Source organism: Bemisia tabaci, chromosome 3, assembly GCF_918797505.1.
Source record: "Bemisia tabaci chromosome 3, PGI_BMITA_v3".
Classification (NCBI taxonomy): Eukaryota; Metazoa; Arthropoda; class Insecta; order Hemiptera; family Aleyrodidae; genus Bemisia; species Bemisia tabaci.
This window is the reverse complement of record NC_092795.1, coordinates 44694289-44721881: the sequence shown is the minus strand read 5'-3', so window position 1 is coordinate 44721881 and position 27593 is coordinate 44694289. Positions and strand designations below refer to the sequence as shown.

The following is a 27593-nucleotide window of genomic DNA, read 5'->3' as shown; positions in this document are numbered from 1 at the left end:
GACAATTCATGCGAATCGACTACTACTGCTACTATTTTTATTAGACCTGTTTTTGCCCATGGTTCAAATTAGGGCTAATCACACTCTGCTATATAGTAACTTGGAACCACACATCTTGCCATTTGGTGCATCGTTCGTTATCGTTTCAATGACTGATGATGACCGAAAAGGGCCCGAAAAAACTTTCGCATCTCATCAGGGACGGCACGAGCTACGTGTATGCATGTCCTGTGTGTCCGCATCTCGAGGGGCTCACAGAACCAAAGCTTCATGGTTATGGCTAAGACAACTTCATGTGATAGATTTCCTCTCTCTTTTCTAAAGAGCCAAATTATGGAACTAGTCCTTCAAACAAAATACATCCTCGCCTTGGGATAGACGATTAAGTCGTGATAACAGATCGTATTCCATTTCCCAGTGATGGCTTTTGATTCACCCAGTTGATAACAATTATGTTTTTATTCTTCACCAACTGGACCGAAAATACTGACTTCTAGTGCTTATGTCTCTCTGGCGAGAAAAAAAAGGTCTAGTAGTGTTCTCGGTTGTACGATCATTTTATTCAAATCACTCAGTGCCAATAGTTTAGCTCTTCCAATTTACATATCGTAAGCGACGTAAATTGGTGCCTCTGTGTCACGTCAAAATGATGGAACGAACCATCCAAGTTTGTTTCTGTTGATTGAAACCGGATTAAATATATACATCATCTTGCGCACAGGTATTTATTCAAGCTTACGACATATTCATAAACCACATCGTATATAGAATTTTTTGTCGCTCGAAGTGGTGAAATTCTAAGTTTTGGCTGAACATAATGATGTGACTGTGACAATAAATTTAGTTACAGTGTAAAACAGATTGTCACCGCAAACTAATGGTTTGTCATTGAAACTAAATTTTGTGGTGGCTGTAACAATAATTGAAGGGGTGAGAGTCGGGGGGCTTAGTTGCATTGCAGCGTTTCAAAAGTTCATCTAGCAACTTTTTTTATTAATTAATGCATGTATGTTTAACTACGAAACATTGGCAGATCCAAGGTGGGTCTTAGGGTGCGCCTGCCCCCCCCCCCCCACTCCCATTCGCATGAAAAAAAGGAGGAAGATAAAGAGAAGACAGAAAGAGGGAATAAACGGAGGAAAGAGGAGGATACAGAGGAAAGAGGGAAGAAGAACGCTTATACTTGGTAATTATTCATGATGCCGAAATTGATTCAAACTGCATATTAGATTCTTTAAAATCTCGGAAATTTGCTAGGAGTCGCTCCTTGGACCCCCTTTTCGCCCGTCCCCCGTTTGACGTGTCTAGATCCGCCAATGCAAAGGAAATTTAAGGAAATTTCCATAAAACCATGAAGAAAATGCACGGCAATGTTCTAAAAGAAAGAAAGAAAAAAGATTGCAATCGTTTGGAGTAAATGAATAAAATTGGGCAAGTAAGCTCCCTGGCTCTGACCTCTTTAATTAAATTGGGTTCAATTGGGGTTCAACATTTTGTTTTAACTGCGAATATTTTTTTCTACGTACTCAAGAACGCATGAAAAATGTATGAACTTTCAACTAAGTTCCGCATAACACCTACAGCGATTGCATTATTTTGTTGATTAAATGCCGCCCTGCCTATCCACAATCATGACGTCACTCGTACAAACTGTCGCATGACCATTATTCTCTTTATACTTCCTTTGTCGCTACCAAGAGTGTATAAATACCACAAGTTTCTAATCAGCGTGACATTCCACGATCAGGGATGATGCCGAAATAATTCCTCCCCACACATAGCGGTAGTTCGTATAACTCTTCACACCGCTCGTGGGCCATGGGGGGTGGGGGTACCTCCATTAATAAATTCTGGCGAGTCACGCTCAAGGAAGTGACTAGCGTGAGGGAAGATGGGCCCCGGTCAAGACAGGAAGTGGGCGACCGTGTTCCTCGCTAGCCTGCGGATATCCAACGTGAACATGATTAGCGGGCGGTATGCTCCACTTTTGAAGGCGCCTTTATGAGACGCAAGACAGTTGCCGATTGGAAAACCTCACGATCCATTACATAAGTAGTTTTTCAAGCGGTCAGAGTTGGAACCTGTGAAACTTCGCTTGATTTTCGAAGACATTTTTAAATTGCCTCGGGTTCTTGCGCTGGCTGATAATTTTCAGTATTCAACAGCAGCCATTACGTATTTTTCATGAAAACTTATGTGACTGGGTCTATGAATGGTAGAACTGAGTTGTTTGGTAACACTGCACGAAGAGAGAGATACGCACGAGTTGTAAAATTAAATATAAATGAAAGTAAATATATATTTACAAGTAAGTCTGCGAAATTAAGTAGCAAGCTCTTGGGATGGAAAATTCTTTAAGAGAACAAATTATGAATACGTTTCTTAATTGCCGCAAAATCAAGAGTATTTCTGCTTAAATCAAGTCAATTTTTTCCAGAGAAGATTAAAATTGGTCAAACTTAGTCAAGTCCGCCTAATATAGATTGCGCCACACGTCACTGAGTGTGCATGATTGAGCAGGTACTTAATAATTGAGAGCTTGCTTTCCAAATTCGTAAAATTGAAAGCTAGCTAAACACAAATACCTATAAAGAATGATTTAAAAATTGCTGATTTCTGGTGCTTTCAGAGTTGAAAATTTGCTTTGATCCCGACACCAGCTGCTATTATTCATTTATCTTTTCATCAAAATTTTCACAATTTTTACAGCATGAGACACGTCACCGCTGCGATGGTCAAAGTTTTAAAATCAGCCCTCTACTCGCATGTTTTAGTGTAGTAACGCAATAAGACTGTGGTATGTAAAATCATAGGAATTTCGACGTTAACCCTAGCGCATTTAACTTGAAACTCGGTACACTGACGAAAAGATGTTTTAAATCATACGTGAGTTTACAATTTCACATGCAAGCACAATAGATTTACACCTTTTTCTCCCTCAAAATTGCCCACCAAAATCTCTCAATGATATTTTTTACATTCAAAATATTTCATTCAAAGCAGGTGTGGTGTTTCGGTATCCTGTATAGCAACTAACTTGCATAGTCAATTCACGGTAAGCAATCGGGGTTTTTTTCTACACCCCTTCGCATCCATGCTTTAAAACCGGGTTACAAAGCGTGGGTGTGGTGGCAGTTGAGATTAATTTCTTAACCCCAGAGGAACGCTCTGCGGGCACGGAAAAACTTTAACGCGATTAAAACTGAAAAGGTTATCAACATTCAACAGTACGTGTCTAGGCGGGAGAGGGAGCATATTTATACCTGCAGGAATAGGTAACGTATTAATTTATTATTCCATATTAAGGTCACGTATATATCTTCATTCGTTTAATCGTTATTTATTCATCCTTGGTTTAAAGTCAATCATGTCTTCCCTGTGGGAGTTCTCCTCTGTGTTGGGCGAAGAAAGGGTGGCTACTGGAGGTAGATTTATGCTCACGAATATGCTCTCAGAGGATCGACTGTCTTATCGCTTTTCTTGTGTAAAAGCGCAACCCCATATTTATATGAGTCGCAGAGAGCATGAATTAATATGAACAATAGAGTTCACATTAAAAGACAGTTATACCTACCCGTACGTTGGATGAGCAACAATTTCAGCGTTGTTATAGTATGCTTTTAAGCACTTAAGTTTTCCTTCACTCAATTGCAGCAAATATCTTTTAGTGATGGGATTTTGGCTGAAATAATGTAACACGGTTCCAAGCATATGAGGAGAGATAGGTATCGATCGCGTTTAGCAGAAAGGAACCAAGACAAATCATCTATTGCTAAATAAGCTTTTAACTGGGCACTTTAATTTTTTACAAAATAGTGTTTGTGCGGATTCTTTTAAAAATTTTTAGGAATGGCACATGCTATGCAGAAAGTATATATAGCTTGAGGCCTCGTGTAATCGACTTGCGGCTTTAAGGAGTGGTTCACATTTTTGACTGATCCCGTTTTCAAGGGAGGGATTCCTAACGTTGGGCTACATATGTATACAAAAGTTTTGTGAATATGTGTATGTTAGGGTTGTTTGAGAACACAAGTAACTGAATAATGAGAAACATGAGATGGAAAATTTACATAATTTTTGTCAATGCTTCACATATGCGAGAACTTTAGGCCGATCTCTTTTAAATATACTTCATCGTTGGTTCTTTTTTTCATGAACTCAGTCCACTGGTACTCCAATTCGATGATTCAATCAGTAACGATTGACATTTTTCTATAAGTTTTGGATCCTGCTGCACCGGGCTTTGCATTAACGGTAGGTTGATTTACATTTCTGACTGATCTTTTTAGTAATTCTTCAGCGGAAAAAAAAAAAAAAAAATACAAATTTCTTAAGCTGCGCAATAGAATTTTTCCTGGAGTTATTATGAAATGACTTTGCCGCGTTCGTCGTTCCTATGATGAAAGAAGGCAGACCGACATTTGGACTAAGTTTATCAGAAAAGAACCAACCCACATTTTTGAAAAAAATTGAGTTAAGAATTTTTTTGAATTTCACTCGCCATATATTTCCTCCTGCTAAAAACTGAAAGTCTAAAAACAAAAAAAAAACTGTGCGAAAAGAGGTGTGAACGTTTATGTTTTACCTACATTAATTTCTTCACATTTTAGATTGTAGGGATTGATTCTTTGAAAATTTTACGAGAATGTCAATGAAACCATTTTGAAAACCTCTTCGTTCCGTATTAACGTCGATGTGAGCTTTTAATGTTTTCACATTTTGTACGACTCCTCTTCTTGACTGTTTCAACCTGGTTTCAACCGAGCGCCGCCGCTGGTGAGGCGGTTAGTGTCTGAAGTCAAAACGCCTTCACTGCCGTGCGTATGCAACACGTACATCCAAGAAGCTCGAATAGTTGCATCCAAGCGTCGTGATGAAATACATTTAGTATCCGTCGCATGTAAAACTGACTGAAGCCTTGATCTTTCTCATACACCGTAACTTAATTCCAGCGTTGCCTAATGTGCCGATAAAGTAAACTATTACTGATATGTATCGCGACACTGTCAATTTTCCGAGGTTGTCATAGCAACATTGTTACATATTAAAATCATGACAATGTCATTAATATGTCTTTTAATATGTAACAATGTTGCTGATCCTCGAATTCGCAAAAATTTTGGCGCTTGAATGTGGTATGTAGAGTTTCTTTAATGAGTCATTTGTTTGGATTGTTCTATCTTCTGGGAATTCGGATTCTGACGTTTAAGTGCAACATTTTCGAAGAACATTCCTGATGAATCGCACAAAATTCAGAGGAAAAATGACGAGGGCCCATTTTTATTTCGAAAAAAATGAAATGCGACCAAATCTGCCCCGTCAAGAGCCCAAATACACGTAGGTATATGATTTCTTTGATGCAGTGGCGAAACTATTGCACAAACAAATCTAGTCTAATAACTATACTGGTGAAAATTATATTAAGTTTTATTCTATCCCTCCTGAAATGTGAGCTGCGGCTAGTGCGCAGTAAAAAGTGAATCCATCTTTGGTAGAAGGGCGTGTGAAGTTTTCAATATTGTTAAGATCGTGCAGGTTTTTATAGCATTTCCAGCAGTAGATTTCAATTCACAGTTAACTTTTACTTCCGCACAATAAAGAGGGTAAATTCATAGCAGAGCTTATGAATAGGTCACTTGTAATAAATGAACTACCTTGCACAAGGTTGCACGTAAAGATTGATAGGATTGCATTTCAAAAAAAAGTAACACTCACCACAGGTAAATACACACCAGTATTTTTACTGATATTTATTTTTATTTATTTTTTTTCCAGTTTTTAAAAATTAAGAAACATGTTCGTACTTAAAAGTAAAAATAAATACAACTGAATTTTAATCGAGGTATAATTTAAATCATACCTACGCTCATTTCCTCTTTTCTACATCACGAAAAGATGAAAAATATCGAGAGCCCCATAATATACCCTCCTCTGAAGTTTTGTAATGAGCACTCAAAATTTAGGAACTATCCGAGGACATGCTGATCATTTGAGAGTATTTTTTCGGACAAAGAAAAAAAATGATATGCCTTTTTCAAAACGCAGGCATATTATTTGATCCATAACTCGACGCTTATTGCACAGGAAATCTTGAGTATCCATTTCTTGTCACCTTTTTAAGTTTTACCCAGCCACAATTTATTTACTGCTGGCAAAGAACTTCTCCAACTCTGCAATTTGGGTTCCTTTAGGATCGTACAATTTGATGAGCTCTTGGTATTCCTTCGGCTTCTTCGTTTTAACAACTTGCATTGACTTCTTGATGATTTTCCTTTGTTTCGGATCGCACTCTACGCACCTTGATTCCACCAACAGCGCAATGAACTCTGGAACACAAATTTTAAATGCATTTTTGAATAGTGTCCATTTAGTTACAGGCTTATTTTGTTCGTAAGAATACCAAAGTACAGTTGTTGAGACCCGCATAACACAGCTCGTACAATAACTTCGAAAAAAACGTAAAACTGGTAGTTGACAAGTTTGAAAGTTGTGCGTAAATAGCTCGTTAAAAAGTTGCACTTAATAATCTGATAGAGAGAATTTTACGGATAAATCTCGTAAATATAGAGGCAAGGAAAAATCGGAAGATTGAACTGGATTTATGCATATTATCGTTGAGAATATTATGTATAGTAGGTACTTTACTGTCTATTTATTGTCTATTATAATATTTTATTCTTCAGTTTGCAACAATTTTTTTTTTTTTTTTTTTTTTTTTTTTTTTTTTTTTTTTTTTTTGGCTTGTGCCATAAGGAAATGTTAGCTCATAGATATTATTCTGAAGAATAGTTCCATGAACATTTTACCAAAAGCCTCACAGCATCGCTAAAATTTTCTTCGATGGTTCAAATCACTTTCAACCACTTGTTTAGTCCTCATTATATCACATTAGAATGGCACTCGTCTCTTGTTTTCTTCTTAGTCATTAACCTTCCGAAAAAGATAAAATACGGCGAAGGCTCCATAAGCTAATTATTTAGACATTCACGTTCAGCGGAGGTGATTCAAATGTTCAGCACTCAACTCTCCGAAACCCAGGTCCACGTATTAAGAACCTCCATTTCTCCCTGAAGGAAGTAAGTAATGTCTTAACGAGCAGTCTCGAAACTCATCACTGACTAATTTCAGGTTATGATCGCGTTAAAAATGGGAGTAATTTCTTTTCATCGAATGGTGCAATGACTCCACCAAACTGACCTCGGTCGACTGACTTCCTTTTGCTTCCCGTGTGGTACAGCAATCAAATAAAAGCAGCGTTCTTTGACCAAAAGCAATACGGCGATATTCTTAAGTTTAAAATTGATTACATTTTGCAATAAGTAACCACTATTTCTAGCCCATTTTAGAAACAACATACACGCCATTCGTCTCCCTATGCAGATATGTGCTTTTATGGGAGAGCCAGAAATAGGTGTTCCTTATTCCAAATAAAACCCAAATATTCGAATTTTAAGCAGGCGAGAGTGAGAGCGCAGATGGGCACGACAAAGTCCATAGTATGAAAAAAAAGTGTTTTAGTGAGTGAAATTTGTCTTCAAATCTTTTTGACCGATTTGCATAATCGTTGAAGACTTTGTTGAAATGTAAAAATAATTTGCAGGTTTGCTTCTGCTACCTCTCATATTGATGGTGGCATCATCAAATCAGGAAAATCTCGATTACATGCAGACAATTTTCACTCGTATTTATTGTTTTGGGGAGAATACTGCTTGACTTTTTTTCGCAAAATTTCCAAAGGGTGTTGTTAAAACGAAGAAAAATCAAATAAAATTGTGTGCAAAAACACTAATTAGGACTTTTTAGGGTAGTAAATTGTGAAAGAAGCTTTGCAATGTTGCAAATCGACGCATGAAGTTTGGTATGCTTTCGCCATCAATACACAGTATACAAATATTACAAATTCAGTGGACGCCTACTAACTTGAAGCCCCTAAATTCGAAAAGTGAGTTAATGCGATAAACAAGCCAATCCCCATAAGATAATTCCTATAACTGAAAGAGAGAAAGAAAAGGAGGGGAAAACACGTATTGGCTACTCTCGATATAGTTCGGAATATTTGGACTCTGATTAGTCACTTAATTATAGTGTTGTTATTTGAAATGGTATTATGGGGAAAAGTGTGAATGATTACTGGATTTTAGAATTTATTTTTCGAAATTATTTTCTGGAGACACACGTTTGTAGTTTGCATTGCCTCGGCAACGATATAAAAAGCCGTTGAAATTATACTCAGAGTAATGTTATAAGATCCTCATACCGTCGGATTTTTTCTTAATATTCCATACATCTTATCCATCAACAATTAACGGTTTAATTGCTCAGGTATTACTAGATTCCATTATACTTCTGTATAGGATGAATCGATGATTTGTAATAGCGTCTGTTAGGTGTCTGTAATCACATAATTTTATGATCCGAACACACAAGCCCTTTCTGAAACGCCATGATTTACGCCTCATTTAAGAGGCGCCAGTTCTGGTTTGTCCGACAAGTGGTAATTATACGTTATATCATCATCCAGAGCAATCGTAAACATCCTATAGTTAATCTGATCAACAGCGAACTCAATAAGGAAATGGATGAATCGGAAACTCTGCTGCACTTTGTTGCCGTTACCAGAGGAAAAATCGGTTTTCCGAGAAATAACTGCTGAGGAAGCTCGAAAGGGCATTTTTATGTGAAGAAAGCGAACCTCCTTTTTTTAAACAAAATAATTTGAGTTATTCCAAGTCATATTAACGGAATATGTATTGTAACGTTCACTTAATACATTCAATACAAATTTCATCCGCTGACTTGGAATCGCTCGCAGCTGCACTAAAAATTTTAAAAATTGTGCGATGACCTCCAACCAAGAGCGATCTACCTTCTTCCTCCTTTTCTTAAATAAAACGTAGATAAACGCGAGTCACTAATAATTACACAATATTATTGCCAACAGATATCCAAAACTAAATTTTTAAAATTCATTAAAAAAATAGCGTATAGATTGATTGTGCCATTTTGTAAACTGGGATTAACTTCATGAAAACGAAAAAAGAGAACGCTCTGCAATATAACCGCAAACAGGTCAACTCACGTATTGGTATTTCGTGGCTCTGTGGTAAATGTGCCTTATAATTTACAATAATGATCTATCAGAATTAAATTGTAATTCCTCGCACAACATATTTCCTTGTTTTTTCTTGCGATACTTCCTCTTCCAAAACGCAGGATATTTACATGAAATAATTGCAGATTATGATCATAATGTGTCTTTGGACCACTGAAGTAAACGCTACGTGTCGTATGTATTCGCTCAAATCTCGATGCAAATATGTACGACTATATATTGTAAATATCGATGGTAAAACTGCAAAAATGCGTATCTAAATTGCGGTGTTTTAAAATCTCCGCCCCTATTTCATTTTTTAAGAGGAGAGCGAACCAACATCATAATTCGCAATTTTCACAGAATATTCTTTGCTTAGAGAAGATTAATTACCAAGGTTTTCAAAAAAATGACGTCTAGGAGTTTTCCATGTACCTAGTAAATATAGAATGACAGGAAGTCTGCAACGCCACGAACCGAGATACGCATCTCTGCAGTTTCATCATCAATATGTAAATATTACTGATTGCAAGTGCAAACTGCGATTATTTAAATGATTGGATTACATTTTACACTTTGGAACGACTAGGTATTTCCGATATTTCATAAAATCACCTATCTGTATGGGGAAACTAATGCCACACATGCTGTTTCTAAAATGAGTCAGAAATAATAGTTCCTAATTCCAAAATGTAAACAAATATTCGATAGTGATACTTGAGTAACTTGTACGAATGAAGATGTTGCATGTGTGAGGAATTTGCGATTTGACTGTTAATTCCTATGTAAAAGTTCGCGAGAAACACGATAGTGTCACTGGTTTTCTCTGAAAACAACTCCCAAGCTCAAAAAAAGCTCTCAAGTTGGGGCCAAAATGGAGGGGATATTCCACCCTACCCTGAGAGTCCACCTCTACATCAAGACAAACTCTCCAAAGATAGGGAGCAAATACATTGACAGGGCTGCCACTTCATTCGGGGACTTTAAAACTGAAAACACGGCATCACTGCTAATGTATTTGCTTCCTATCTTTGCATGGAGAGTTTGTCTTGATGTAGATGTGGACTCTCAGGGTAGGGTGGAATATCCCCTCCATTTTGACCTCAACTTGAGAGCTTTTTTTGAGCTTGGGAGTTGTTTTCAAAGAAAACCAGTGGCACCATCGTGTTTCTCACAAACTTTTACGTAAGAATCAATAGTCAAATCGCAAATTCCTCACACATGCAACATCTCCATTATGCGTGCATAGAACATTACTCACATATTAATAAAAATAAATCAAGTATCCAGATTATATTTTTTTAGCTCACTTCGTGCGTCTAGCAGAATGTTTACGTCTGGGCCCAATAAGCCCCCCCTGGGAGCCTCGGCCTCCCGTCTAACTGACGGGAATTCCCAACAATTTTCCGCAACGCTGTAAATTCATCTGCCAGATGTTTGATTTAATTCCTTACGACTTTCCTCTCGTCTCAGACAGAAACTCATGTTTTTCTCATTCAATTTGGCAAGGATGATTATTAATGCAAATGAATCTGCAGTCCCACGAAATATGAATCAAAGTGCTGTCTTTCAGTAAGGATCACTCTATTGATCTGAATATAATCCTAAAAGTACTCCACCCTCAGGCTCCAGCAATCTTTTCCTGTTGAAATGTTGACATTTTTCTCGGAGCCAGTATTTATAGTTCCACTTTGCATAAGTACGGTTAAATTCCTGGTCCACTTAGTTTCGGGCATTCAACTTTCAGCAATCATTTTTGCATCATCTCGATGCTGTTTTTATACCATTTATTTATGAAACCAGCTAGTATTATTCGTTCCTCTTTTCTGTTTTCTTCTGAACATACTGCCTACTTTGAGCATGGGAACGGTGCCAATTTTTTAGTTTTGGTATACCTGCGCAGTTTGTCAATTTTGATGGAGGGGCTCAAGTAAAATATGGTCCAATTACCAAGAACTTATGAGTTTTATGGCCTTGTGAAAGGGGCCGAAAAGTGTTCGGTTCTTTCCCAGCATAAGCAAAAGGGAATGTACGCCTAAAGAGATATTGGTACTTGACTTAACCATTTGTTTATTTTTCATCCTCCATCTCATACACAACCACCCGCTCAAATTTGAATCACAATTTATTTCTTAGAGGGTCATTAAGGTAGACCCGCAGTTTTACCTACATTTTGAGGAAAAAGTAGTTTCTTCTTAAAATATCATATCTATTTGTCATATCTATATCTATATGTCATATCTATTTAAAGCCTTGAGCCTCTTCTCTCCTCCGCACGAGATTTACCTATATATCTTGATCTTTGTTTCTCGTTGATTTTAGGAAATTTTTTCAATTTGTTTTTTTTTCCCCATGACCTGTGAGTTCAGTTTAGTAGTGCGACGTGCGACGGAGATTTTTCGTCCAAAGAATATTATGTGACTCTGCAAGAAATGCGTCCCATGAGTGAACTCATCTTAAGTCAACTTTTTTAACAAAAATATGTTTTCCGCGGTATATACTGAGTGATCCGTCACACATCACGAACTCAAAAGAATCCCAAAAAAATTGAAAGCCCAATTTTATAGATTGAAAATTGAACACTATATTTGAAATACTATAATGCGGCAATTGTGGATTCAAATAATTAGATTGATTTTGAATTGAAGGTGTATGGTCTTGAGTACCTAAATTTTCAGACTACAAGCTCGCCTCTTCACTACAAAACTATGAATACCTGCAATTTTCCTACCGACGTTTACTCAACGCTGTGCGATAAAAGAAAAATAGGAACGTGAGCTCCAATGTCTAAACTTAGGTATTTATTTTTAAAAAAATCACAGCAAGTGTTAAAAAGAACGAAAACGCGTAACTTAAATTTAAAATAAGTGAATGTACACGGTTTTTATTCTTTAAAACATGTCTTTTAAGGAAGTTGCTGCTTTGAGGACGATTCAGATAAGAATTCAGTGGTATACGCACTTACCACTTATCTCCAAATTTTTCAAATTTCATTGCAGAGACTGTCAACATGAAAAGCCAGTGAAATCGAAAATATTTGCGACCCCTTGGCGCATCGTCTCAACAAACTTTCAATGTATTTTTTTTCCACTTTTTTTATATCATCATCAATTTGCGCATTCGTCGCGATAATTAATGGCCAGAAAAAATTGATTTACTGTGCTTACGTTTTTACTATAACTGTGCTTATTTATTTTTTCCTCTTCTATTTTATCACCGTTTTCTTCGGTGATATTAACTACATTGTCTACACCTAAAATGGTTGCAGCCCAACATAACTCGCGCACAGTGTAACAAACTAATAGAATAAGTCGGACATGAAATTTTTGGATAAAGTTTCAAATTTTGATGTTTATTTTGTCTCAGATTTAATTTTAAGGGGTGTTTCTGACAGATAATGCTACGAATAACCCAACACTGGTAAAAAAAAAAAAAACCTCTTGGACCAATGCCGCGGTGCATTGACTTAAGTGCAGTTTCCTGCCGCCGGATTTAAGATCTTGAACTCTTGTTTCAAGCGGATTTTGCATTGATTTAATTCAAAATCCGCTTGAAAAAAAGAGTCCAGATTCTTAGATACGGCGACAAGAAACTGCACTCTTGAACCAAGAGGTTTTTTTTTACCAGTGAATGGAACCATTCTTAAACTTTTTTGCCTCATATTTTCGCAAATATATGCTTTCAAAATGTCCAGGTTTGTCCGACTCTTCCTATTGATTTGATCCAGTGTACCGGGCTGCCTGTTTTTGTGATAAGAAAAGCAAATTTTAAAAAAAACTCACTTTTCACATTTTTGGCCTCGGATGTGCAGGGACCTTTGTTCAAGAAGCACTTGAGATAGTTGGTGAGTATCCGATCGTTGTTGAGGACCTTCTCCACATCGACGGCCTCCATGCGTTTGAGCGCCTCCTTCATCGTCTTGGGCAGCTCCTCCGGTTTCTTGCCGAGCGCCTCCTCGACGGACTGTTTTCGGGGCGTCGATGCCGGTCCTTTCTGCGGCAAACCGGTCACCAGAAGCACCAGCGAAGTAACCAACAACAACCTGAACATTTTTCTAAAAACTTCGGACGTGCACTGCGAGAAAAGGAACGTCAGTTGACTCCGGTCGGGCCAGCACTGAAAGAAAAACTGGTTTTGCCGCGGTGGTCACTCGGACAGGGCATGTTTTCAGGGATATTATTAATCTTCCCCCTCCCCCGCCCCATGACGATCGGTGGCGGGAAAATTAGCGCATTCTGAATCCAAGGTGACGCACAGTGTTCAAAAAGTTACTGCAAATCGTATAATATCAGTGTTAGAGGTGTTTATGAGTAAGGGCCACGGGAACAAACGAAGCATGTAGGATCGAAGGGGTGCAAAGTCTTCTGCCAATTTTCAGAGAACTACAAAAAAAACTTAAATTTTGGCATTATGCATTTTTTTTAGCTAAAATTTAAATTACAGTTCGGGATCAGTATGATTTGACTCAATTTCAAGTCAAACTCGATCACCCAATGGGAAAAAATGGACTCATGCTATTTTGATCTTAATTTATTTCTACCATAATCTCCGTTTGGATTCATGCTCTTTTAATCGGAACACTTCAAAGGCATACTTTTAATTTTTTTTTTTTTTATGGAGGTTTCGTATAGTTAATGTTGAAGGAGTACTTCTGTAATTTATGTAGTGAGTTCATGTTTTTCAATTCTATTCAATCATTCTAACACTATCAAAATTCCTCCCCTAGGCCCCTAAAATTTAATAATAGAAATATATTTGTATTGCATTGGTTGTGGCTCAAAGGAATAAGTCGTGAGAATATTCAGATATTGCTGAATGCATGTCTCCTGATTAAAAATCGAGTTTCCTCATGAAGTTTTGGACTTTTTTTTTTAGAATTCGTTCGAAATTCACCCCGGCGCATCTAAACCTTGAAAGCAATATATTATTTGCAAATTTTCTCGAAAATATATATTTTTTCAGTGAAGATTTTAGCAACGTTTGAATGTTCTTACAATGCACGCCATAATAATTTTTTGGCATTACAGCACTGGTTCTCCTCAAATTCCTTAAATTCTTTCGAAACCCCAAATTTTCTTCAAATTCTTCAATTTTTTATTCGTTCTGCTTTCTATAATTTTCTCTTCAAGCTTTCAAAAATTGTTATTGACGCACAATTTCAAGGGGATATTTTGTTTTCCTACGAATGAAATGAAACAAATTCGGACATTTTTAATAATCGCCACGGAAATACGTATTTTTTATCTTTGACCATCGATTTATATAAGCTCATGTGCGGTTGAGAAGATTAGTGCATACGTCTTAGATTAACAGAAGTCTGAAAATGACCCTGTAATTTACCAAAGTTTGGCGTCATAACTAAAACACTCTGTTGATCTCAGCCACGGTCACTTTGCTCTTCAAGGCATTTATCCCCCCCCCCCCTCCCCTCCGGAACTGTTCGCCCTTATAATTATAGCAGCGTAAACGCACATCTTTCGGATTATGTATACCACATCTTCCTCGTACCACTGACTCGCACACTTTTCGAACTCTTAATCGCTGATGCACATATGTGATTTTTAAATGCTGCACAGCAATTCTGCCGTGCTAAGGAAAAACGCCGTATGAACAATCGAGTGTTGCCGAATTTCCTTCGATAAAATGTCTATTTTCGAGGAAAGCTATGAATATTTTTCCTTTAAATTTTTAGAAACTTTAGGTCAAATTACGAATAAAATTCTCTTAAAAATTGGAAGGAAAATATTTACAAATTTTCCCGACAATTCGTGATTTACCAAAGGAAATTTGGCGACGTCTGAAGGTTCATACGGCGTTTTTCCATAGCACGGCAGAATTCTTCGATATGTGGCATGGAATGTTAAATGCAGCGATACATTGTAAGCAGGTGACTTAACAATGGCATGATTTCAAGAAATACTGTAAACTTGCGAGCACGAGTTTCTTATATTGACTTTTAAAGACGAATGATTTGCAAGCATTATTGGAGTCGCTATCAACAGGTAGACAAGCAAGCGCAGGTAAAAAAGTTGATAAAACCACATGGCTTGGAAGTATATCTATACAGAAATAGAAGCAGCTGCACATACGCTAGAATTTTTTAGAAAATTTAGATCACAAAACAACAAGACAAACGTGCCAGAGTGGGGAAATTTCACGCCATGATAAAGTATAAATGCAAAAAATAAAAAAAAAAAAAAAAAAAAAAAAAATAAATAAATAAATAAAAAAAAAGGAATAACAGGTAAATTGTCACCCATGCAAACATCGAATTTGCTCCCCCTTCCCTTTCCTCACGTAAATAGAAAGATAATGAAGAAATAAGACGATTAAGAATAAGAAAGAGAAATAGGAGAAAAGTGAGGAAGAAGAGGAAGAAAAAGGAGGAGGAGATGGGGAGGAAGAAGGTAATGATTAAAAGTAAGATGGAGGAAAAGGAAAAGAAGATGAAAAAGAGGGGGGACTAAAAACAGTGGGGAATCTCTGAAAAATTACAAAAATAAGGAAAAAAGAGACACGATGGATTCTGTTGCCCCTACAACAGGCGCACGACGCGATTGCTTACATACATTTTGTGCCTCTAGCGATGGGCCTGCAATTGACCGCTCGATGCCCAGATTCTGCCCTCTGAGTGTCGAGCTTCAACTTGGGGTTTTTTTTCTTGATAAATTGAACGAGATGCGGATAAACAAACATTAACACGGAGGTTGGCCGTAGTGATTACTTCTCATTACTGAATGGAAAATGGGGAATCAAGAGCGTCCAAAATCTACTTAATGACCAGCTCGTTGCGATCTTCCTCTGGGTCTTGAGGAGCGATCCAGCATTTTGGTGCTCGGTTATTTGGACGTATTCATGCTAAAAGGAACTATGTGCATAGGGTTTGCTTGTAACATAGTTCCTTTTAGCATAAATACGTCCATTTTGGGCTGGCACGTTGAAGATCAGGATGAGGATAGCGTGTTCAATTAGGCCAGAAAATTGCTCTCTATACGGGGATATCAAGTTCAAATGAAACCTAAAGACTTTTGTATTCGCGGCATCATTACTGTCTGTACTTTTGCGGAATGGTTTTACCTTGCCAATTTGTAAGTTGATTCCTGAGTTGGACCTTATTTTAAAAACCTTTTCGCAAAGGATTTTGAAACAACGAAATCTATATTTCGATGTATAAATTTGAACATCGTGTATCTCTAATTGCGACGTTGCAAGTCTTTGCAAGTATTTTATTTTGTAAAAGAAAACTGACCAATCTTTGAAATCTCAGAATATTTTCACGCATTTGATCGTATTTACAGAAAATTCCAAAGAATTATTTTTCTTCAAAAGTATAAGAAACACGATCAAAAATTTTGAGACATTGCGTGATGGGAATGCGTATTTGCAAAAAGGAGCTGGACAGAATAAACTACAATGAGCCTGACCATACAAGACGTTGCAAAGTTTCCTCTCATGCTTTACATAGTAAATCCCCAAGGCATGCAATATCACCGGCTGCGATAGGATTGCGCGAACGCTCCCTTTTGTACCTTTTTGAGATGCATAGGATTGCGCGAATTTTTCTGGTACCGAAAACTCACATGTTTGCGAGAATATTCAATATTCAACGAGGAGGCGTTAATATGACAACCTTGGTAGTTTGTGGTAGATAACTACATCGCGGAAGACTGTTCATTCCCTCCTCACTTACGGGCATGTTTCTCTTCGATAGATACCTAGCCCTTGCAGCACGAATGGCCCAGAGAGCTTTCATAAACATTTGAAAAGTGAAGTAGGGGCCTGCGGAAGCCACGCGGCCGCCAACCACTGAAAAAAACTACACGAAAAAAATCGTAGAACAACCATGTTCACGTTTTTTAGGAGGTACATGAATGGATACAAAACCCGACGGGTGCACCCGGAAGAAAGCGTATATTTATCTCTAATTGCAACGTTAGACACAGCTTTTATGCTTTATTTTTAATATTTTCTTTTCAACAGCTACACTCAGTTTTTCTGAGAGGTTTCCGTGAATTTACCTAGATGATCTCAAATATAAGTATCGAAAATTTTGAAGCGATGTTTTCGTTCGTTCTATTTTCTTTTACTGTAACCAAAAAAATTAAATATCATTCGAGTTTCTGAATCGTTACAATGAGGATACATATTTTCCCTTTAATTATGGTATTGACTGGAGCAGAAAGTCAAGAATGACGACACGCAGTGCTACAGCATTCCTACAGTCTTGTAGACGCTAATATGCGTTTCACGCCAATTGACTGACTGCACTGCGTTTGGCGCAATGCGAGAAGTATTCATGCAGTCTTGTAGGCGCTAATATGGGCTTGACGCCGATCGCACTGTTTGGCGCAATGCGTGAAGTATTTCTAAAGTCTTGCAGGCGCATACGTTTAATGCCGACCACACTGTGTTTGGCGCGATTATTCGAACTCGCGGTAGAATAATCGCTGCATCGAATAATAGAGCTTAAAAGGCCCATGTTGTGTTGCGACGCCGTTATGAGCATTTCAACGTTGCCTCATTTCTTTCGATTGAATATTTTTTCCGAGCAAAGTTGGGAAAGTTCTTTATACCCACGACCATTATTCAATCTTTTCACTTAATTTATCATCAGTAGGTAAGGCATCGATGACTTGTCAACAAACTAACCTAGCGTCAACATAAAACTGCGTTTATTTCCAACTGTTTCCTGTTTTAACGAACTCCATTTTAAATTGGCGCATTCCTGTTGCAGATGTTAAGGTTTCTATTCGCGCAATCCTTGTGCTTTTTTCGCGTAATCCTAATATATTTTCTTAGACCTTTTGCGCAATCCTGGATCACCGATATAACCATCGTAACGTTTAAAAATCAGTGATCATGTTTTATTTTTCTCAAGGAATACGAATCAGAATACTTCCTTGCAATTTCGTGTCTTTTTTTTTTTTTTTTTTTTTTTTTTTTTTTTTTTTTTTTTTTTTTTTTTGGTAGAAAATTCACTAAAAATCTTAGAAAAAGCTGCTGATTTGTTTTCCTTGGAGAAAATATAAAACGTCAGTTAAGACTTAGAACTTCACTATAGCTAAACTACCTAATCATTTTTCGACTTTTAGCCATATATATTATTTATATTTTATACCGTTCCTTAATAGTATGATTTTTATAGGTAGGTAGTTGAAAAAAATGCATGAGAAATCTCAGCATCTGGAGTTTTCAATTTTCTTCCCATTCTAAAATTATCATGATTATTATTTCATATCTGAGTAGGTAACATATTTTCTAATAAAAATAAATTCTCACATCTATGTTAAAAGCCAAGAATTATTTAACCACACATCGTATGGTGTCGCGTCGCGCGTTAATGGTCTATGCCGTCAAATTGAAATTCCCGCCTGAAGTTTCCCGCTCCTCGCCCTTTCCCGCCATTCAGCACCACTAGCGACCTCTACTGGACTTCACTAGACACGCCCGCTTATCAATAACATAACCTCGCTTATTCCGTGCTTTTGAATAGTCCTGGAAATAATTACCATTTGACCATGAAGAGGTTTTGACATTGAATAATGTTTTTATCAGTTCATTTTTTCCTTCTAAAAACCTCAAAGACTTGTGAGTTTTAAATAAATTCTTAATTAAGTTCATTACAATTCATAGCTTTTGTTTTTAATCGTGATCAAATACAACCAGGTATCGATCGATCGAATTGCATTATAATTGTTCATCTCATCAAATTTTGCAAAATAATTGTAAGAGTAACAACAGTAATGTAACGCAGTTATGTGCTTCTGCAAGGAACCATTTTTCTATGTCATACCGGAGTCAAGAAAAGTGTTAGACAAGTGATAAAAGCTATTCTGAGTGCACCTGGTAAGATTTATTCTTGAGATTGCATAGTACACTTGAGTACACTGTGGTTCGCCACATAACCACCTATTTTATGGTCTAAGGTACACAATTTTCAAGGGGTAACAGATTTTGAGGAGTATACAAAAGAAAAACTATCATTTAAAAGGACGGAGTAGTGAAGCGATGTTAGTGTGCATATGAATAAGAATCCAATAGGACTCGGCTTTGAAGATGAGACAGAAGCATTTTTAGGTTCGAATCGCTCCTCTCTGCTCCAAATCAGAGCATTGTGCAATAATTAAGTAGTTTTACTCTCTTATGAGATTAGTACAACATAGAATTGTCTGGAAATTATTCTGAAACTGAAATTATATCGTACGTTATGTAATGAACTCTCAAGTCATGCTGGAACATGAAGAATACCAATGTCTCCCTAGCATGAAAATTTCCGACTAATGAAAGTTATCACCCTGGGGTTTCAGTCAACTTTTGATTTAAACGACCATGATTACCTACTTACCAATTTCTCTCTGCAAGAAACATAATTGCACATTATCACAAAGAATATGCAACATTATCTCTGAAGTCATAACTTTTCTAGTTTCACCTTGAACCGTGTTGCATTCCACTATGTTTTTTTATTATTATTTCTATGAGTTCATCTCCTTAGTGAATTCCACACAAATTAGTTCTTAAGGTGAGGGAAATTTGTGCCCTGATCTCTTGAACCTTCAGTTAAATTGAACTGTCACAATGAATAGAAAATCTAGAAAATGAAAGGCCCAATTAATGTATGAAATTATTTTATATGAAGTAAATTTTCACAATTGCAGTTGTCGGAGTGATAAATTTATCAATCAATTTTGCCAAATTTGCTTTTTAGTACATATCTTACACTGAATGTTGATTCAAATATTCTCTCCTTGTTTATTGAAGTTCCGAAGGAGTAAGGAGATGACCCATTCAATAAATAATTCAGCCACAAGTATTCTGAACATATGCAATACAATGGTATCGAAAAAAGTATTAATTAATTTAATTCAATTATTTCAGAATCTCAAATGTCTTAGGATGCTAAGAACTGTTTCTAGTCTTCATTTATCCGAGATCCACCAGTTACTCAGAAATAATGCAAATATTTTTCGAAGTTCCTCCTTGGTTTACCACTGCTCCTGTCTGTCGAGGTAAGGAACTCTTCTTTTTTGGAACCCTCTTGAGGATTCCTTCATCCACAGGAAGGAGAGAACACCCCCCACATGTCATGGATCAGACATACCTGCCTGCATAAAATTATTTTGGTCTTTGATAGTTGTTATCACAAATTTAGACGCTGATTAGTGGAAAATATAACAGATTAATGCATGATATGAGGAAAAAAAAGACCTCAAGAGATGATGCTTTAGAGTTTTTACAAATATCTACTCGAAAATTTTCTGGAAAAGTGTCACGGAAGAGAATGTACCCAGGCAATGGTTAAGTAAAACAAATATGTTTGTCTTAACCGTTTCAAGATTTTTTTCCAAAGAAATTTAAATGCTTCAATATGTTCAGCAGTTACGAGACGGGTATTATTCTTCCGTAGCCATGAAAAAAAAAGTTCAAAGTTATTTTGTGTTAATGGCAGTGTTCGTTGAATAGAAGGGTGCAGAACCTTCATAGCCATCCCAATTTTTGAATTGGCCCTCTCATTTGAGAGAATTCTCTCTTAGAAACATTTTCAAATGAATGACTTTTTTTATTCAATTTTTTTCTTTACCTCAACTAACTAATAGTCATTTTTATGAAGATAATGGTATTTTTATGCTAGCACAAGCTGGCCTTCCCATTTTCAATACCTACCAAAGCCCTCCCATTTTTGCTCACTGCTGGACGCGACTGGCTGATCGCATTCAAGAAGTTTCTACATCCTTGATGGAATAAAATAATCTGTAAATTGTATGTGTCTGGTGTTTGACTTTCACTTGAAGGTTCATCTAAACTAAAAGAAAAAAGAATCTCCATTTATCCCCTTACAGAATTAAAGCATGACAAAATCTAATTTTATCCTTTGATTTAGGTACCCTTTCTCTGAGTCACATTAAGTCCCTATCCTCTCTCTATTCTAAAATTGGATTTATGGTGTTTTTTTCCTGCTGCTTTTCTGCCTTTCATGTTTACAATTTTCATGTTTTTTTTCCCTAAATCTTACCCTTCAGGTCCAGGGTTTCAAATCCACATGAAGATGGTAATATATCAAGTGCTAAATCCAACCTAACTCCACCAGGAGGCTTGAAGCTACACTACTCAGATCTCAGTTCAACCAGACCAAGTGATGGAAAGCTTCCGGTTGCACAGTTCAAGATAGGCAGCATCGCATCCCACCTCGTGGAAAATTCAAATAGTTTTATCAAGCCCTATCTTAAACTAATGAGGGTTGATCGGCCCATCGGTAAGTTTTTAAGTTAAACATGCAGCAGTTTGAAATGTGCTTTTGAGATACCTAATATTTTGTGTACTCGTGTAAAAGAGAGACTGTGATCATTTCTATTATATGTTATTAAAAGGCGTGTTTTTGTAGTACGAACCCAGGTCTGATCATATTAGATGCTCTGTGGTTGCCCTCAATTCACACCATACAAGAATGACCAAAATACTTGTTGCAGTTCTGGCTAACAATGCTTTATACTCTTTGCTATTCTCTATTCTCTATGCCATTTCGACGGTGTAAATCGGCAATCACATAACGCGTTTGCTGTGTATAAAAATCTCCGCCTCTATGTCATTTTTTAAAGGAGAACAAATTGACATCATTCCATAAAGTTTATGCAGAATTTTCTTCGCACAGAGAAAAAAATTCACAGCAGTTTTAAGGAATTGCCGTTGAGTAGTTTTCCGTTTAAAAAATAGAGTATGACAGGAAGTCTGCGATGTCGCAAACCGAGTTATGTGATAGCGGACTTACATCGTCAATTTACTCTTTTAAACATTCAATAATATTCATCGGAATAAAGCCTCTGTGCTGGTGAGGTCACCAATGATTTCTGGAAATTTTTGTGATACTTTTAGATTAATCCTCAACTACTTTAATAATTATTACAGAGCTCGGCAACATGCCATTTTTCTGCAGTCCAAGACCGTCATGTAAAAAACCTGCCACAGACAAGCTTATTCAAAAATTATGTTAAGTTGAGTAGTGATTTCTTTTAATTTTCACAGGTTCCTGGTTATTATTTTGGCCTGGTGGTTGGAGTATTGCCCTTGCTGCAGCCCCTGGTTCTCTGCCTGATTTTACTCTTTTGGCTCTTTTTGGCCTTGGTGCAGTCACAATGAGAGGAGCTGGTTGCACCATCAATGACATGTGGGATAAAGATATCGATGCAAAAGTAAGTTGTCGGGGTCAAGTTCTTGGCAGTTGCTAAATTATTTATCATACAAATGAAATGAGGAATTTTTTTCCTCCCCTTTTTCGTAATGAAAAATAAATATGAATAGTAAGACAAAAATTTTCATTATTCTATCCCTATTTTGTCGAAACCAGAATCAACCTTAAATCAAACAAAGCCTCTTCTGAGGAAAGACTTATATCTGACGAAGTCTCAAAAATCCAAAACCAGAGGCATGCTAATCTACTAAAGAACACATTAATGAATAATTTTTTGAGAATGAGGAATCAACTCTGTCAGTGGCGAGGTGTGAATGGTCAATCATCAATATTTCTCCATTTCAATCTATGGTAAAAGATCAATTATTAAGATGTTTGTTGCAAACACCCTGTTTATTGATCCTTTTCCATAGGTCTAAATGAGAGATGAATTGATGTATTGCAAAGCACGCCATGCCACTGAACTCCGTGCTTGTAAGTAATGTAGTAATTATTGGTACAGTTAGAAATTTTGATTGAGCTAATGAAACATTATCTCTGGTTTTGTTCACTGATAAAATACCCTACAAGTAAGATCTAATTTTAGCTTTAGGAAACAGGAAAATGGTCATCAGTTTTCAGTTAAATCACAGATTAGATTTATTTTAATCGATTCCATTTATTTTCAGGTCAGTAATTTATGTATCTGAACATAAGTAAGACTACCATTGTGAATTGAAAAACTGACGTGGTGTGTTTCTAATGTGCTGAAACCAATTTAATTTGAAAAATGTGTGAGATTGAAAGAAATAATCAAATGATATGGATGGATACAACAAGGATGCAGAAAGAATCTACACATACCAATTGAATAAAAATTGCTGCAATTTTGCCACAAAAAGTAATTAAAAAAAAAAACAAAACAAAAAACACCGATGCACACTGTGATTTTACAGAAAACACGTGACTTCAAATTTTATGTGCATCGCTTTTCAATTCTTAGAACTTTGTGTTCAGGGTTTTTTAATTTCTACTATCAGCTGACCATGACCCCTTGGTCACGTTATTCAGATGTGTCTGCACCTCTGGGATATGATCCTGTACCCTCTGCACTTGATTTAGATCACTGAATTGATTGATTTATCCAACTTTGCTTAATGAACATTTCTACGAAAGAATGAACATTAATTACTCATGAGCTTATTTTCTCATAATGTAAATGGTTTCATAGCCATCTTGGCAGATTTGTAATCACCTCACATCATCAATTAAATTTGGATTGCCATGGTTTTATTAGAAATATTTTCAGTCAGCACAATAACCATTTTATTTTTTAATCAAAGATTACAACTGGATAGTCAAAAAACTTATGTCCTCGCAAAGGGAATGGGGATCTCAATTAACTTTTGATGCTCTATTAATAACCAATTTCCCTCTTATTTTTGTTCTCAGGTCAGTCGAACGAAAGATAGACCTCTCGTACAAGGACAGATCTCTCAGTTGGATGCACTTGTATTTCTTGGAGGCCAGCTAGGAGTGGGACTTCTTATCCTACTTCAGTTGAATTTGTACAGTATTGTCCTTGGAGCCTCTTCTCTAGGTACGGATAAGTGAAATCACCTCCCTATGGTCCTGAAAATTCCATTCAAATCCATGATCCAAAATTAAATCATACAATAGAGGGTTAATACTGAACCAAAAAAAACATGGAGTCAATGATGTTTTAGGCATTTGAAGTGTAACTGGTTGTAAGACTGACAACAGCATTAGTAAACTTTAACAGCGGTTTTCTCGAATTCTCGTTTTATGTCCTTGAACTTTGAGTTACTGTCAAAGGGTTGGCAACATAATTTGGACCATGATATTTGCAATTTTCTTAAAATTTCCATCCAAACATTGTAAGTAATTCTAAATTTTATGGAGGCCAGACTCTATACTTGCTCAAAACGTCATGGCATCAGTACCTACCCATTGGAGAAGTCCATTCAAAACTATTCCAAGACTGTAGCATCATGGAAATTCTAAATATTTTCACCCAAATTGAAAGTTTTTTAGTGTATCACCATGATCATTCCATTTCCGCTCTATGGTTTCTTTTTTCAAAAAGAAAATTAATCTTAAGGTGTGTTTATTGTTCTTACATTAATTTTATCGTTAGACACTTTAGAGTGTTTTATTCTGATTGTAATTTCTTCCCTCTTTTTCTTCTCTTCTCAGCACTTGTGATCAGTTATCCACTGATGAAGAGGATAACGAACTGGCCTCAACTGGTCCTTGGAATGACTTTCAACTGGGGTGCACTGTTAGGTTTTTCAGCTGTGCAGGGCTCTTGTGATTGGTTCCTTTGCCTTCCCCTCTATGTAGCAGGTGTTTGTTGGACTGTGATCTATGATACTATTTATGCCCATCAGGTAAATGCAAGAATATGATATTTTAATACAACCGTATCAAAAATGTATGTGTCATAGTTCTCACAGAAGCCTCTATACTAAGACCCTCTATACCCTCTAAGGGGGCACATCAAGAATAAAAGAATACTAAGTATGTTTTTAAAGCTCTTTGTGCACATTTTTTACATCAAAATCTGATTTTTTAATCCAATTCAAAGAAAATCGTTTTACCTTCCATGGACTAAAGTACCTCTCTCCATAGATGGTTCAAATTATCACTATATTTAATTCTTTATTTACTCAATGCTTATTTCAGGACGTACGCGATGATCTACAGCTAGGTCTCAAATCAACAGCCATCTATTTTGGAGACAACACGCAAAAATGGTTAAGTGGGTTTTCTGTACTTATGTTGTTTAACCTAGCTCTTTGTGGTCTGCAGTGTGACCAAACGTGGCCCTACTATCTTTCACTTTCCTTGATTGGAGCTCATCTTGCCAGACAGGTATTTTCTTTTGTTTCTAAATAAAAATCAACGAAAGGTTTTTCTCTTTTAACCTATTTTTCTCTCTATTCAGCAGAAAAAATGATTAATCTTGTCTCGTTCAAAGATTCTTGCATGGTTTGGTTGACTTTTGTTAGTGTGTAAAATGTAGACTGATACTCTGGCACCATGTAAATTTATCAATTTTCTATGAAAAGAACATAGTGCAAAGATTATTGACCTAGAATGGCACTCTTTTTTTCCTTGAATCTCATCGAAGAGAGTATTTATCATCTACTAATTAGTGGGATTCCCCAATTAAAAGGATTCCCTTTAGACCCAGAGCTTTTAGAATTTTTTCTGTGTCAAGATTGTTGTGCTGAAAATTCTCAACATTTAAATTTGTAAGATTTGAATATTTAAAATTTTCTAGAAGTGGGTCTTAGGTCAGCCCTCTGCCTCCTGATGAAAAGAAGTCCTTCCAGCCCCCTTGCGGGAAGGAAAGGTTGTTGACTTGTTGGTAGAGCAAGAGACTGTGAGAGTCAAAGCAACTGCTAAGCTTTTTTTAGATCAATGCTTCCCCCATGTGGTCTGTAATATTTACAGAATATCACAGAATTACCCACAAACTCCTGTTTTACGAAAGAAACAGAATGATGGAAATTTATTTCTGAAGTAAGAGGACCAGGGTCACAAGGGGGTTTCAACAGATCAGGTCCACCATGGATTACACGCTAAGCTGTAGGTTAAATTGGTTTTGTCGCTATGTAATCATATCATTCTGCCTCATCATTTGCACCATGTAAACCATTTTTAAACGAAGATTTTCTACCTACATAACATGGAATTGTATGTTCTTTACATGTCTTTTTTGAATTTTTATATTTTTTCCTCTCTAATTTCAGATTTACACTCTAGATATTCAAAATGGTCCTGAATGTCAAAGAAAATTTGTCTCAAACCACCAAGTAGGATTAATTTTATTTTTAGGAATTGTTATTGGAAACCTCTTGAGGTCAAAACCAAAGTCTATACAAGAATTAAGCCTTGATACTGTCAGACAGTGAAGTCGGAATTTACTAGTCTTCAATTGGGTTATTAACTAAGTTTATTTGTTACCAGTGAACGTTCCCGAACGTTGAATAAATTTAATATCTTAAATGTAATTTCTTGTTGAATTTTTTGGTCTCAATCTTTTTTGAAAAAGTCTACCAAAACACAGACAGGGGATTACGGCTTTAATGTTCGACTTTAATTTAAGTTCAGTGTGAATTATTCATGTTGAAAAAAAAATGCCATAAATTAGCCAAAGGTGTTTTGAAAATATGGTTATAGTATCTGTACATTTCCAAAAAGGCTCAAGTGCTTCTGTTGAAAAAGACAACAATACTTGGTTTACAGAGATCCTTTGATTCGACAGCTCCTAAAGCAAGGTGAATTACAAAAATCACTTTTTATATCAAGTGGCAACACATTTTGAAGTGTTATGTATAAAAAAGGACCACATATTTTGCACTCTTTAATAGTGATTTAATTATGCATTGTCTAGAAAAAGCAAGAATGGAGATTTTTAATGGTTTTTATTCTAACAGAAGAAAAAGTACCTAGTTGTAAAGAAAACAATTAAATCACGCTGTGCAAAAACTGCCCATGTCCATTTTTCCTGTCTTGAGGTATTTTTGATTGATAGTACTTTACCATAAGATAAAACCAAGAAGGCGGTGTAAAGACTCATTTTGTGGTTATTTCAGTCCCAGAACGAGCCCTTACACCACATCAAGATTGCATTGACTCTTGGAAAGTATCAATAACAAAAATAAACTCAAACCTGACAAAATAGATATTAGCAGATTATGCACAACGTGATTCAATTGTTATTAAGTACCCTTTAAATTGAAAGCCTTCTAAGACTTAATCCCTCTCTGGAACAAATGTTCTATGGATTCTAAGATTTGATAAAGTTTACTTTTTTTTGTGAGGAAATGTTCGTTACATTATTTTTTTAGTATTTATTGGTTTTTGATCTACTGGTGTGAAATGTTGCTCTGACTCAGATACCTGTGCTCTTTGCTGATAAATGTCCCCCAAAAAAAGAAAATACATTTTTTGAGTGATTAGCAAAAGTTTTCTCCATTTTCCTACCTAAGTTTTACCTAAAATCTAACTCTCCTATAAAATTATTTTCCAGACATGGCTTTCTAGGAAAAATTCTCATTTTTTCTCACTCATAATTTCAAATAAAGATTTCAAAACTTTTGTGAGTTGAAAAATTACATCAATGGTCGGTTTAATAATCATGGATGGACCTTTGGCAATTGGACCTCGATTTTCAGATCACCCAAACTAATTTTTAGCTACTATACACATGGCATCTGACGAGAACTCACTGTGTGAAATGTAGATCTCTATCCTTTTTAGAAGAATGAGGGTAGTGTAATTTAAATGATGGAGTTTATCAAAATT

At 36.3% G+C, this 27593-nt stretch overlaps 2 protein-coding genes across 4 annotated transcripts; one reads left to right on the top strand and one right to left on the bottom strand.

Moving 5' to 3' along the window:
- Window positions 1-512: 512 nt before the first annotated feature.
- Window positions 513-26296, top strand: Coq2 (ubiquinone biosynthesis protein COQ2, mitochondrial). Of its 3 annotated transcripts, none has more exons than XM_019041725.2 (8): window positions 513-721; window positions 19970-20100; window positions 21112-21344; window positions 22112-22278; window positions 23709-23856; window positions 24474-24667; window positions 24963-25151; window positions 26036-26296. In XM_019041725.2, exons 2-8 carry the CDS (start codon window positions 19988-19990, stop codon window positions 26195-26197), a joined length of 1206 nt encoding a protein of 401 aa, XP_018897270.2. In that variant the 5' UTR covers window positions 513-721; window positions 19970-19987; the 3' UTR covers window positions 26198-26296. The 3 variants fall into 3 exon arrangements, with proteins under 3 accessions (XP_018897270.2, XP_018897273.2, XP_018897271.2); XM_019041728.2 differs by lacking the exon at window positions 513-721 and adding an exon at window positions 18539-18679; XM_019041726.2 differs by lacking the exon at window positions 513-721 and adding an exon at window positions 18554-18937.
- On the bottom strand, window positions 5722-13251 carry LOC109030655 (ejaculatory bulb-specific protein 3). Its single transcript, XM_019041729.2, has 2 exons — window positions 12874-13251; window positions 5722-6326 (listed from the first exon to the last, which is right to left on the bottom strand). The coding sequence occupies exons 1-2, from the start codon at window positions 13139-13141 to the stop codon at window positions 6139-6141; spliced, it is 456 nt and encodes a 151-aa protein (XP_018897274.2). The 5' UTR covers window positions 13142-13251; the 3' UTR covers window positions 5722-6138.
- Window positions 26297-27593: the final 1297 nt, after the last annotated feature.